Below are 13,792 nucleotides of genomic sequence, written 5' to 3'. Positions count from 1 at the left end.
TCTATCCAGCTACACATTCACTCACGTGTGTTATTTATTGTTTGTCGCTCCCCGCTGGAATGTGGGGTTTATGAGAGCAAAGACGGTGGGGTGTTGCACTCTCTTCTGAATCCCATGTCCAAAACTGGGTCTGGCACAAACTAAGTGTCCAGTAAATAGAGGATGAGTAAGGGAAGGCGATAACACAACAAAAGGCTTAGCACAGAGCCAGCGTGTGGACTACTTACTCCATAAACGTGAGTCCTTTTCCCTTTAAAGATGTCAGTGATAACATCCCTTATTTTGTGGGTGGAGAGACTCAGAAAGAGAAAAGCAGTCTGTGTGATATCACATGTCAGTTAGCAGGGCCTCCTCAGGCCCCAACGGTGTAAAGGGATCTAAGAACGTGGACAAGAAAATAGTTGTTAACTGGCCCGATTAAATCAAATCAACCTGGTAACACTCGATGCTGGTATGACTGAAGTAAAATTAGTAACGCGGATTCCTTGTTGGTCGCTGCGTATATCGCACACGATTTCCCTGGTGGCATGACCCTGAAATAGTCACATCTTTTGACTCAGCAATCCCACTTCTGGCAATTGATCCTCAGGACATAATTTACAGGAAGTAAAAATACAAAATATTTAGCATGCCATATGTGAGTGGGCGGAAAATCGTATCTATGTATGCGTGTGTGTACCAGTTAGCTATTGCCGCACAACAAATTACCCCAACGGTAGGATCTTAAGACACAAACAAGATGGTGACTGCGGGGTCTTTTGTGCTCTAATCTTGGGAGTCATACACTGTCACTTCTGGTGGATACTCTTGGTCAGTCAGCCCCACTCTGGTACAATGAGAGAATGTGAATACTGGGAGGGAGAGACCCTCGGGGAACATCTTGGAGGGTGACTGTCATGGTCCACGCAGGAAAAAGTTTGGTCATCTGAAGACAAGCAGAAATTGGGTCTGATTCAGAAATCATCTGAAGACTGATTGGGGGATCCATGGGTGGCGCAGTGGTTTAGCGCCTGCCTTTGGCCCAGGGCGCGATCCTGGAGACCCGGGATCGAATCCCATGTCGGGCTCCCGGTGCATGGAGCCTGCTTCTCCCTCTGCCTGTGTCTCTGCCCCTCTCCCCCTCTCTCTCTGTGTGTGACTATCATAAATAAATAAAAATTTAAAAAAATTAAAAAAAAAAGACTGATTGGGTCTACAAGCTGAGGAATGCCTAGTGCCAGTGACTGCCAAAAGCTGGAAGAGGCAGGAAGGATCCTCCCCTAGAATCTTTGGAGGGACCATGTCCCTGATGACACTTTGACTTCAGACTTCTAGACTTCGGAACTGACAGACAGTAAATTCCTGTTGTTTTTGTATTTACCATAGCCAAAGATGGAAGCAACCCAAGTGTCCATTGATGGATGAATGAATGAACAAAATCTGGTCCATCGACACACTGGGATATTATTCAGCCTTAGAAAGGAAGGACAACCTGCCACCTGCCACCATGTGGACGGACCCTGAAGACACGGGCTCAGGGAGGGGACCCAGACCCAGAAGGTCACCTCCTGCATGACCCCCTCCCAGGAGGTCCCCAGGGGAGGCCCGTGCACAGAGACAAAGAGGAGGTGGTGGGAGCCAGGGGTGGGGCAGGGGGCAGGGGGTCAGTGCTTCTTGGGGATGGGTCTCCATATGGGGAGATGGAAGGTTCTGGAGATGGATGGTGGGTGGGTGCAGGACAGTGTGTGCTTTGTGCTGCTGGACTGTGCATTTAGAAATGGATAAGACGGTGAATTTTATGTGGTGTATAGTTTACCACAATAAAAAAATATATCAACCCAAAAACGGTATCATTTTAAGCCTCCGGGTTGTGGTCATTCATTACAGCAGCCCTGGGAAGCAAATACCCTTATGTCAATAGAATACAGGAAAAAAATAAAAAGGGCCTATGGATGTGGGCTTTCCCCTGGGCCTGCTTCACTTCCTGGTCTCCTGGGACTCAGTGCAACGGAGGATGGTCCTTGTCCCTCCCCTGTGTGGCATTTGAGGTGGTCCCACATCAACCCGTCCCCTTTCAGTAAAAACCACAATGAAAGAGCTTAGAAAGTGTATTCCTTTTGTTCTTTTCCTTTGAAATAACACACGCAGGCGGGAGATGGGACACGGTGGAGCAGGGGGGAGGGCGGTGAGGGGAGGTGGAAGCCATGGGGGGGTCCTCCAGCCCCCCCAAACAACCCAGTTCCTCTTTTGCAGTTCTTTAATGGGGTTCCCCAAGGACTTGGGAGGAGTAAAGAGAGGGGTCCCCCAATGATGCTAAGCTCAGAATCCAACTATAAAGTGCAGAATGTACAGGGGAGTCGGGGGAGCTGGGGGGGGCTTGGGTTATCTGCGGGAAGGAATGTCTGATGCTCTCTGGTAGAAAAATAGACCTGGAGTGAGTCCGGGGGATTTGGTTTGTTTGTTTTGCATAATTGGATGCTGGGCTCCAGGGAAGAGTTGTCTGTGTAGACTTGCTTCTGGCTGGGGTGTGTTTGGGGGAGTCTCCTTAATGTGTCCCCAGCTTCAGGCTGCCCCTTTGCCAGCCCCCCAAAAAGCGTGACTGGAGGTTATCATCAGCCTGAAGGTGGGAAGGGAATGGAAGATACCACAGAGCATTGTGGGAGGAGGGGCAGTTTGCCCATAGGGCCAGAGGCGTGTCCACACTGGGCAGGTGGCAGGGGTGTCCAGCCTCTGTCTAGGGCATGGGAGGGGCATCTCCTTCCCCAGCTGCCGGCTTCTAGCCGCGTCAGGACTTTGGACAAGTCCCACGGGTTTTCTGGAAGCAGGAGGCCAGGACCTAGGCTTCCTTCCCACAGGCTCCTTAGGCCCTGGGCTCTAGGGTGCATCTGGGGCAGGGGCACGGGGGACCCAGGATGCTGTGATTGGCCTATTGGGATCTATCCAGACTTGGAGTCTGAGGCATTCAGGATCCAGTGCCTGGGAGGATTCCGGTCAGAATCCAGGGACTAAGGGGCTGGGATCCAGTGCTTGGAAGGGTGGGGGTCTACCTCCTATGGGTGAGGTTTCAGCATCCAGTGCCTGCGGTGGAAGGATCTGGGGTCCAACAGCCACAGTCGCCAGGACCCACTCACTCCTCTGTTGGGCTCTCATATTGCGATTTTAGGAGCCAGGGTCCGGCTGGTCAGGGCTTGGGAATCCGAGATCCGGTGGTTGGGGGTTGAGGGTGTAGTGGTTGAAATGTAGGGAATCCAGTAGTCAAAGCAGAGGGATCCAGGACTCAGTGTCAAGGTAAAGGAATTCAGGAATCCAGTGGTTGGGGTGAGGGGAGCTGGGATCCAGTGGCTGGGGCCCCGGGATCTAGGCATTGCATTGTCAGGATCCGGTGGCTGAGGCTTCTTGATATCCAGAATCCAGTGGCCGAGCTTAGAGATCCAGGGCTGGAGGAAGCATGAGGATCTGGGATCCGCCAGTGGTTTTGGGGATCTAGGACCCAGTGCTGGATCTGGGGCCTGAGTGTTTAGGCATGGTGATGGGTACTCACGGTGATGGGTACTCCTGTGGTTGGGTTATCAGGATCCATTAGTTGGGTTGTGGGGGATCCCGTGGTTAAGTCACGGAGGTCCAGGACCCCCCATGTGGGGGGCCAGCCGTTGTGATGTGGGGGTGCAGGACCCAGTGAATAAAGTGTGGGGATCCTGTGATTTGGTGTGCGGGGGCCCTGGGGTCCATTGGCTGGGCCATCAGTCTCCAGTGGCCAAGGTGTGGGGGATGTCATGATTAGGGTGAGGGAACTGGGGTGGGTCAGGCTCTGGGTCCCTCACCTGGACGTGACCCCCAGGGCCTGCTTCATGTTCTCGTAGACCACATAGGAGATGCTCACAGCCGGGATAACTTTCATGAAGTTGGGGGCAATGCCCCGGTAGAGGCCCCACACGCCCTCCTGGGACAGGATGTGACGGAGCAGACCCAGCATGGAGAGCTGGGGGGCGCCCTCGATGGAGGCTGGGAGGGGTGGGGAGGCCAGGTAAGGCCAAAGGGCCCCTCTCACTTCCCCTCCCACTCCCCAGGGCTGGGCCTGTGGCCGTTGCAGCAGGAGGGAAGGAAGGTGAGGTTACCAGCGGGACCTACCACTCAGAGTCGGGACTTCTAGTGGCTCTGGAAATGACTGCTCACCTTTTCACCCCAATCTTGAGGGCCCAAGTTTGGGGACGGTGAGAAACAGAGAAGGTATATGTATGTGTGTGGTGGGAGAAGGCACAGGCATTTCCTCTGCCTGGAACTAATTTCCCTGCCTTTTCTCCCAGCTAACACTTCCTCTGCCTTCCAACCTTCCAACCAGGCTCCTCGGGGGAGCCCTCCTTGTACCCTGGTCTAAGTCTGGCTCTTTGTCTTCTCCTTTATTCAACCCTAAATGCATACTTAATTGTGGAATGGTTTATTCAGCAGCCTGCTTCTCTCCAGCCTGTAAGCTCTTTGCGGGTGAGAACCCAGGTTTATGCACTGATAGGCCCCCAGAGAAAATCACAGAACACAAATGCTAAAATTCCCAAGGAAATTCCCAAAACAGATTCAGGAATGTGTGGGGGTGGGGGTGGGAGGGTGGGGGGAGGACCCATAAGAGAAACCTACAGGGGAAAATAAAAAAAAACCCTCACCAGCCTGGCCCCACCCCTCCTTGGCCAGATCTTCATCTTCCCTCACTGTAACCCTTGCAAATCGGAGCTCAACTTAGCACCTCGCCCAGCTAGGGGAGCTAGGGCACCCTCCCAATATTCCCTGCATCTGCTCTCCTCGTTCAGATAAAGGGCTCCTGTCCCAGTGTCACAAATGGGTACACTGATACCCAGAGAAAGGCAGGGACTTTAGCGAAGGCCATCCAGATCCAGGAGGGTCCCAGTTTGGGACACCACCTACCCAGGAGGAGGAGCTGGGGATGGGGACCTGGGGCCCAAGTCATGATGCTCTCTCTCCCTGCCCCATCCTCCCGCCCAGGCCTCACCTTGGGCCTGCATGCGGGTCCGGACCAGGGCCAGGGGGTAACTGGCTATCTGGCCACAGGTGCTGGAGATGGTGCCGCAGGCCAGGAGCACGAGGATGCCTGGGTCGGCCGAGTCGCGGCTATACTGCTGGAGCCACCGGTTCTTCAGGGTCTGGCAGGGGTGAAGAAGGGAGTAGAGTGGGTTGGACTGGAACCAAGTAACACACTACGACCCTGGCTTCAGAGGCCCTGCTGGCTGGGGTCCCCTGACGGCTGGTACTGAGTGCGGTACCTCCTAGGTGCCCACGCACAAACACTGTACCTGCGTCCTGTCACTCGGTCCTTACCTCAACCCTCTATGGATGTGGAAAGACCACCTCCTGCCCCACTGTCCACGCCCTGGTCCCTGGAACCCGGGAATATGGTACCTCATGTGGCAAAAGGGACTTTGCGGAGGAGATTAAGTTAAGGACCTTGAGCTGGGGTGTGATCCTAGAATATCCAGGTAAGTCCAATGTCACCATAAGGTTTCTAAGAGTCAGAGGAGAGAAGCAGAGGTGGAGTGGGCAGGTTGGAAGATCTATGCTGCTGGCTCTGAAGATGGACGAAGGGCCTACCAGCCAAGCAATACAGGCAGCTGCTAGAGAAGGGGAAAGGCAAGGAGACAGATTCTCCCCTGAAGCCTCCAGAAGAAATGCAGGCCTGCCATGGGCTTGATTTTAGCCCCATGAGACCCATCGCGGACTTTCGACTTTCAAAACTGTGAGATAATGATCCTGTGCTGTTCTAAAATCACTAAGTTTGCGGTCATTTGTTACAGCAGCCATAGGAGACTGACACACTCTCCTACGTGGATGCCCTTCCTTACCCCTTGCCATTTCATCTCAGATCTGCGGACTCCTCAATCAATTAAAAAAAAAAAAAAAAAAAAGATCTGCGGACTCCCAAAGGCCAGCAAACACAGTTCTGCCTGAGGACTCCTGCTGGACCCGGGGAAGGCTGCTCTGGGCACCCAGGCCTCGCCAGGAAGTGCTGGCGAAGCAGCACCTCCAGCAAAGCTCGCTTCAGACAACTGACGTGGTGTATCAATACCCCAGCTCCCTCGCGGTGCTGGTGGGGCATGTTCTACGCTGCCTCCAGAGGCCCCTCCCGACACCAGGATTGAACCCCACCTGTCTACCATGATACCCTGCTTGATAACATGCCCTTCTGGGTTCAGTGGCATCCCCCACCCAAAAAAAAAGATGTGCTGGAGTCCTCACCCCCCAGGATCTCAGATCGTGACCTTATTTGCAAATAGTCTTTGCAGGTGCGTGAGTTAGGATGAGGTCATCCTGGAGTAATCAGATATGACTGATGTCCTCATAAGGAGAGGGGACACAGGGATAGAGACACACAGCAGAGGAGACCAACCCCTTACGAAGCCTCTCTGCTTCCTCTGGGACTGGGATGGCTCCTAGGTTCCATTTCCTAAGTCAGTTCTAACCCCCTTGGTAACAGCTGCCGGGAACTGTGTGGGGCGGGACTCAGGGCTGGGATAGATTCATGATGTCTGCTCTGGGCAAGGAGCGGGCACAAAGGAAGCAAGAGTTCACCCCTCCTGCCTTTGCAATTCTAACAGCCCTCTTTTGGGGCTGCAGCAGGCATTTGCCAAATAGGTGTTTAATGAGTTTTTAAGAGCTGTTCTGTTGAAAAGATGTTCTGATGACTGTATAAGTATGGCCAACACCAGGCTAAATAAAACCCCAGTGAGATCACTTTTCTGCAGACTTCTCCGAGCCTTTATGAGACTAACATAGATTTTGAAACTCAAGAGGGCACAGGGTTTCTCAAATGACCCAGGCCTCCCAGCTCCCTTTTCTGTGAAGAATGGATCAAATACAGTTATGTCTTATTTCTGTACACAGTCCCCAGTGGCTTTGTATTGCACTCAGGAAAAACCAGCCGCGTCACTGAGCTCTTGGGGACTCTTCAGTTCCTTCCAGCCAACTCAAGACTTCCACTCCTCCAACAGGTCAAAGCCAGTCCTGCTTCTAGACCTGCGTTCTCCGCCTGGGTCACACCCCCTTGCTCACTGCCTCTCAGAGGCCTGCCTAGACCCCCTCCAGCTAACTGTGACTTTCAATTACACATCCTGTTTTCTCATCTTCTGAGAACTTAGCAGGATCTGAAACTACTTGTTGGCTCCTAGACTGACTTCCTGGCTCTTGGAGTGGATGCCCCAGGAAAGCAAGGGTTGTGTTGTTCTTACTTAACACCATCTCTGCAGCAACCAGCACAGCACCCGGTCCACTAGGGTGCTCAGGAAATAGTTGCTGAGTGAGCGCATGAAGGAATGAACAAGTAAGTGAGTGAATGAGTGGTGGCCTTGTCTCATGTGGCCGCAGTGGTGCTGGCTGCTGGCAAAGTCAGGTACGGATGGCGGGTGTGGAGTGTTGTGGATGAGGACTGGCTCCAGAACTTGGCGAGGCCCAGCACAAAATAAAAATAACGTGAAATCTCTTGTCTGAAGATGATCAGAATTTCAAGACAGCAACAGCAAGGGAATTAAACCAAGAGGCGGGCCCCTCTGAGCATGGGGTCCTTGGCGACTGCACTGGCTACCTGTCTGTGAAGCTGGCCCTATGCTGGACACAGAGACTTTGGGGGCAGCCTGGGGACATCTGGGGCTGTGCTGCTTGGAAGAGCCTGGCAATCCTACCAGGAAAAGATAAAAGTCATGACCCCTTGAAGAGAAAGAGCAACCCCTCCTCGTTCCTGCCTCTTTCCACAAAGGCCCTGCGATGCTGGCCATAGAAACGCTGCTGTCTCTAGGAAATGGGCAGGCCCTGATGAAGACATTGGCTGGTTTGGGGACACGGGCATCTTTGAAGCTCACATTCACTTTCTCCCATGATTCTGTGAGCCACAGTGGTCCCTGACCTTCTCGGGTCCTGAGGCCCAGGAAGCGTGAACTGCACATGGAAATGGGAAGAATTCTCGCGGTGGTACATGTGGAAGAGTCGGGGGGTTGGATGGATGAAGGGATTCCCCAGGATCTCATGGCGCTTCTCCACCTAGCTGCGAGGTCGACTAAGTCAGCCCTATGGGGAAGGGGTGTCCCGCAGGCCAATCCCAGAGGGTGAGAGAAAGGAGGGAGGGGGCTGCCCACCGACCTCATAGACGGCCAGGTCGATGCCCGCGTAGGGGATGATGCCCAGCACGTTGGGCAGGTAGCCTCGGTAGAAGGCGCGGGGCCCCTCCCGCTCCAGGATCTGCCACGCACAGTCCAGCAGCCCCTTGTACTGGCCGGTCCGGCGCAGGGTCAGCCGCGTCTTCAGCACCTGGGGAGGACCCGGTTATCCCTGGGAAAACTGCTTCCAGAAACACCACGTCCAGGAGGGAAGACACCTAGAAATAGCTACTCCGAGAAAGCTCTACCCTCGCAATAACTGAATTTAACAAACCACTTAACTCTAGAATCTTCTGCTACCCCGAATCTCCATATCTTGAAATGGTTACACCTCTCAGAGTTGCATATGGTGGCCACTGCTGTCTCCCAATATCTGGTTCCCTTCTCCCCTTAAAAATAGAAACTATCATTTTCAGCAAGCACATGGCCACTAGAAATAAAGGCTACATTTCTCATTCTCTCTAGATATATGGCCACGTGACTAAGTCTTAGCTAATGAAACAGGAGAACAGGCACGTGTGACTCTCAGAAAGTATCTTCGAGGTGTTCCTTCTTTTGTCTAGTCTTCCTTGTTTTTTATTTTATTTTATTTTTTGTCTATTCTTCCTTATTGACTGGACCATGGACGTGATGACTGGAGCACACGCAGCCATTCTGGTCCATGAGGTGGATGCTACATTCTGAAGTGCTGGAATAAGATAGAGGGAAGGAACCTTGGTCCCTAACACTTTGAAGCCACCCTACCTGCCCTGAACTGCTTACCTCAGACTTCCTTTGTGTGATTTGAGTTTTCCATCACTCAGAATCCTGACACAGTGCACAACCTGAAACCTAAAATGATTTCTCTGGGAACAAACAGCCTGGAAATCAGTATCCTTAGAAGAGGCATGTCCATAAACGGTTGGCCGCCCCCACATTTGCTGCCTAAATAGTTATGACCAACACCATCATCCCTTGAAGTCACCTCTCAAATGTGCATGTGCACTCCGACTACACGTGAAACAGCATTTCTCTAATAAGCCACAGTCCAAATCGGGGAGAGTCAGTTATGATCCCAATGTCTATCACACCATGGAGTGATGTGGTTATTGCAAACCCCCCACTCTGCAATGGGGCCTTGGCCAGAGTCCCTCCTTCTCACCTCCATGGGGTAAATGATGGTTTGGGCTGTGGCACCAGCTAGGGAGCCAGCCACAAAGCGCTCCTGCACGTGCAGGGTCTCCTGCTGCCCCCGAATGGCCCGTTTGATCTGAAAGTGGGAGACACAGAGGTGGGCAGGACCTCAGGTCCTCCTGCCGTGAGCACCACACAGGGAAGCAGATGCCCACTCCCAGAGTCCTGCAGACATCCCCTGCCCCCAAGGCCATCCCACCAGCCCTCACGGCTAGCTCTCCCCCACCTGCCCCCACCTGCTCCCACCTGCTCATAGGCCATGAACTTGATAGCAGACTCAGGTGCAATCTTGAGCACATTAATCCCATTGCCACGCCACAGGGAGCGCATGCCCCCCTCTCGGATCATGCTCTTTAGGCCTCCCAGGATGTTTAGCTTGTTGGTCTTGGATGCATGGACCTGCATGGGGAGATAAGGTGATTTTAGGGTCCCCTTCCGGGGCCCAGGCCTGGAAGAGGGGGTGGGTCTTTCCCGGGCCCCTCACCTGCATGAAGACCTTGAGGCGGTCCAGAGGGGCTGTGCCCGTCCGCGACACAGCACCTGCCACTGCGCCCGCCACCAGCTGCTTCCACCACATGCCAGTTAGCTTCTCCTGCTCTGAAAACTCATCAGGGACAGTCAGGCACTCACCAATGTCCAAGACCTAAGGATGCAGGGACTGGGGTGTCACATCATGATAGGGGCAGAGAGATGTACCTCAGCCCTAAATGGGACTATCTCCCTCAGGAATCCCAGGATACCCAGGGCATCCACCAATGATGGCTCTCACTTGGAGAGCCCAGGAGACCCTCTTGGACTCCTACCAGATCCCAGCAAAACATGCAACCTGACTCCCACACAAGATCCCAATATCCCTCCTGGGCACCTCCACCAAATCCCACCAGAGGAGCCTGCCCAAGCATCTACCATATAAAGATTCCTTCCAGAGCCAATCAGATCCCTTTGAGGGATCCCACCCAAGGACCACCCGCATAAGGATTCTAGAAGATCCATCCAGGGCCACACAAGATCTAATCAGGGATCTGCCGTATAAAGATATCAGTGGATCCCTTCCTCTGGGCCTCAGCAGATCCCACAGGAATCTGCTCCCAGGGATCATCCCTCCTCTAGAATTCATCTATAGACTTCTCAACCAAGCCCTTCATGGATCCCCAGGGCAGGAATCTTTGAATCTCCCAAGAGGATCTCAACAGATCCCACAGGTGGATTTCCCTCCAGATGCCATCAGATGCTACTGGAAGCATCACTCAGAGATTCCCACCCAGAAGCTGGGGATCTAGAGCACCTCCTCCCCCAACTTCCAGTGGATCTCAGTGGATCTTCCAAAGAACATGGCTTTTATGAGTTCCTTCAGCAGCAGACCATTTATTGAGGCAAAAAGAAGTCAGCATAAGGGGAACCGTGGGTGGAGGCTGGAAGCTGGGTGCCCCATCTAGTGAGCTCCCCCTCCCCTGTGCTCCCACCTCCCACTGTCTGTGCCCAGCACCCCAAAGTCAGGTCTGAGGGCTCCAACCGATCACAGACCTCCTCCAATGGGTCCCCAGTCCCCTGATCCCTGATCAGAGGAAGAGTGGACAACAGTCTCATCCCTTGGCTGTTGCCAGCGGCTCTTCCTTCTCAGGAGTTCTGACCCAGCCCCTCCATGCCGGGGAAACCAGAGCAAGGCCCCGCCACCAAGCTAGGAAAGCTGCCCCCACCTCACCGTAGAATGCTTCCAGAAATAGACTACATCCTCCACATTCTCCAGTGAATGCAACAGGAAGTGGTCACGCCATTCCTGCCAGTCTATGGTCATCGTGCCGTCACGGTCCATGCTGGGGGTGCAGGGCAAGATGGGGACAGAATCAGTGCTGGGACTGGGAGGGGGGTTGCTGGAGTGAGGTTCAGCTGGTTGGGGGGGGGCACTGATTTCCTGTGTGCTGAGAGCTTGTCATTTCACAAAGGGGAAAACTGAGGCTCGAGAAGTGAAGCATCTGGCCCAGGATTTCCCTGACTCCCAAGCCCACCTCTTGGCTCTACCTGTCCTGGGATTGGGTCTGGGGCCTAGAGGCTCAAGGTGACCAAGGGGGTCCCGGGGACCCGAGTTACCTGGGATTCTGGACCCCCCAAGCTATTCACCTGTGCAGAATTTTCTCTGCTTGCTCCAGCGAGATGGAAATGCCTAGAGCTCGGAAACTCTGCTGGATCTCAGACACATCGATATGACCTGGGGAGGGGGCCAGAAAAGAGTGTGCGTGGGAGGGACCCTGGAACCCAGGTGCGGTATACCTCAGAATGGGACTGGTCTAGGAAGACTGGGGGACCCAGGAACCCAGGAACCCAGGGTGAGATATGCAGCAGGGTTGGGGAGGGGTGTCACTGACCCACTGGGATCAGAGAGATGGAACTGGGCCATGTTGTGGGGAGGGGGTTTCTCTGCTCCATGAATGAATGAAAAAATGAATCTAGGGATAATTATAGGGGTCCTTATGCCATAGGAGACTGAGGGGCAATATTAGGGACTCAGAAGAGGTTATGGAGGGGGTGTCTATGACTCATAGGGAATCCAGATGCAATATGGGGCATCTCTGGCCCTTAGAAACTTAAAGGTAATGATAGGGGTCGCATCCCAGAAGGGAAAGGAGGTGGGATGGGCCCATGAGCCCAACCACCTAGCTGGGGGGTGAGGAGAGCTCCCAAAATAGCCTGTGAGTCATCAGGGAGAAGTGGCCCTCCCCCCTCTTCCCAGCGCTGGCAGTTCTAACCCCACTGGTGCCTCCAGGGCCCCCGCAGCCCATCCCCGGGCCTTACCATCCTGATTCCGGTCCAGACTGTGGAACAGAAGCAGCAGGCGCTGTTCCCGCTCCTGCAGGTAGCGGCTAAACTCCTCCAGGTCGAGCCCACCACCTGGGTCAGCGTCGCCCTCGGAGGAGATGCCCTGGCAGGGGGGGAAGGGATGAGAGTGCTCCAGGAGGCTGCTCCCCATCCGCAGGGGGCACAACAAACTTATGGCCCAGGAACTCAGCGCTCCTCCCCCCCCCCCCCCCCCGCCCCTTTAAAAGGACAGGAGCCGGGGATGTTACCCCTCGGACCTCCAGCTCACTTCTCAGCAACATGCCCAAGGCCACAATAGGTCTGCAGGGTGGAAAGCAGTTGCCCAGTTTTCCTGGCAAGCAGACTGAGGCTCTCCAAGGTCGAGTACTTTTTCAAGGTTACAGAACTGGGAAGTGGTGGGTAGCCTCGGGCTCTTGTCTCTGAAAGCCTATCCTCCCAGCTATCTCTTAAAAAAAACCCTGTCCATATGGCAGTTTTGGGAGCTCCGGGGAGACACAGCTCTGGGCAATGTGGGGCAATGAGCGGTCCAAGCTAAGCACCCACCCGGCCTCCGTTTTCCCACCTGGAGGGTGGGAGGTTGTACTGGAGGTCTCAGGATGCTGTGGAGAGAGACACTCCAGTGGCATCTGGGGCTACAGGTGTAGGGGACACCTGCACAGGCCTAGGGGCAGGTTCCTGCTTTGCTACATCCCCAGCCGGGGGTGGCCTGGGCAGGACAGTCCCTGCTGGGGCAGCCTGGGGCATTAAGCCAGGCCAGGCCCGCCGAGGAAAGGGGAGGCCTGGGGAATGTAAACCTAGAGAGGCGGGGGGCAGCTCCCTGGGAGGGCGGTGGGTGCCCAGAGCAGGGCAGAGAGGATGGGAAAGGGTGTGTCTCCTGAGGCGGGCGCAGGGCACGTCTAGGGTTGGGCAAAGAGTTCAGAGGAGGGTGTGTCCGGGGCAGTGGGCAGGGAGGCGGGCAGGCGTCCCCCGCCCTCGAGGCACCGGCGAGGGGGGTGGGGACCGGGTGCTGGCAGCTGAACCGCAGGCCTGGGGCCTCGGCGGCTCTGTCTTGGGCGAACCCGTTAGGCCCAGACACGCTGGGCAGGGGGAAGGGGCCCGGGGCGCCCAGGCTGGGCACCCGCACTGGAGCGCAGCCACCGGCAGAGGCTGGCGGCGGCGCGCTCCATTCAGGGGATCGGGTTACCCGGCGCCCGCCGGGCCAGGCTGGGGTCCCCGCGGGGGTACCTGTTGGGTGTCGCGGTCCGGGTCGCCCCCGCCCAGCCGGGCCAGTCCCTGGCGCAACTCGCGCACGTCCACGCGGCCATCCTTGTTACTGTCCAGCTCCTCGAAGAGGCGGCCCCAGCGCTGCCGCCGCTCCGCGTCGCCCGGGCCCCCCCGCATGGCGCCCGCCCGGGGGGGGAGGGGAGGCCCGGCGGCGGCGGCCTCGGCGGGGGCTTCGCGGCTCCCCCTCCCCCCCGGGGCCCCGCGGGGCCAGCTCCGCGGCCACGGCCACCGCAGCCTCCGCGCTGCCCGCCTGGCTCCGGCACTTGCGGGAGGCGGTGACTGCTGGCCGTCGCCGCCCGCGCCAGAACTTGCGTCTCCTCCCCCGACCCGCTTCGGGGGGGAGGGGGCCGGAGGCGGAGCTGCGGGGTGCGGGGCGAGATGCCGGGGATGCTCTGGTGTCGCCCAGCCCGGGA

General features: G+C 55.6%; 1 protein-coding gene across 5 annotated transcripts; it reads right to left on the bottom strand.

Annotated features, from left to right (window-relative positions):
* Window positions 1-240: 240 nt before the first annotated feature.
* SLC25A23 (solute carrier family 25 member 23) lies at window positions 241-13,642 on the bottom strand. 5 transcript variants are annotated; one of them, XM_077860237.1, is made up of 11 exons: window positions 13,341-13,639; window positions 12,093-12,219; window positions 11,421-11,508; window positions 11,005-11,116; window positions 9,787-9,945; window positions 9,549-9,701; window positions 9,271-9,378; window positions 8,113-8,280; window positions 4,979-5,129; window positions 3,801-3,981; window positions 241-377 (listed from the first exon to the last, which is right to left on the bottom strand). In XM_077860237.1, exons 1-11 carry the CDS (start codon window positions 13,494-13,496, stop codon window positions 353-355), a joined length of 1,428 nt encoding a protein of 475 aa, XP_077716363.1. In that variant the 5' UTR covers window positions 13,497-13,639; the 3' UTR covers window positions 241-352. The 5 variants fall into 5 exon arrangements, with proteins under 5 accessions (XP_077716363.1, XP_077716360.1, XP_077716361.1 ...); XM_077860234.1 differs by lacking the exon at window positions 241-377 and adding an exon at window positions 2,072-3,534 and having other exon boundaries at window positions 13,341-13,638; XM_077860236.1 differs by lacking the exon at window positions 241-377 and adding an exon at window positions 3,141-3,416.
* Between the last annotated feature and the right edge of the window lie 150 nt (window positions 13,643-13,792).

The sequence above is a fragment of the Canis aureus genome, chromosome 19 (assembly GCF_053574225.1).
Source record: "Canis aureus isolate CA01 chromosome 19, VMU_Caureus_v.1.0, whole genome shotgun sequence".
NCBI classification, from domain to species: Eukaryota; Metazoa; Chordata; class Mammalia; order Carnivora; family Canidae; genus Canis; species Canis aureus.
This window is presented reverse-complemented; position numbering and strand designations above follow the sequence as displayed.

Excerpts from the sequence above, each read along its gene's own strand:
- SLC25A23 (XM_077860234.1), bottom strand. The coding sequence starts at position 13,496 with ATGCGGGGGGGCCCGGGCGACGCGGAGCGGCGGCAGCGCTGGGGCCGC. Across the intron at positions 11,509-12,092 it reads TCTGGACCGGAATCAGGATG|GTCATATCGATGTGTCTGAG; the intron begins GTAAGGCCCGGG and ends CCCCCTCCCCAG. Across the intron at positions 8,281-9,270 it reads CCATCATTTACCCCATGGAG|GTGCTGAAGACGCGGCTGAC; the intron begins GTGAGAAGGAGG and ends GGTCCTCCCCAG.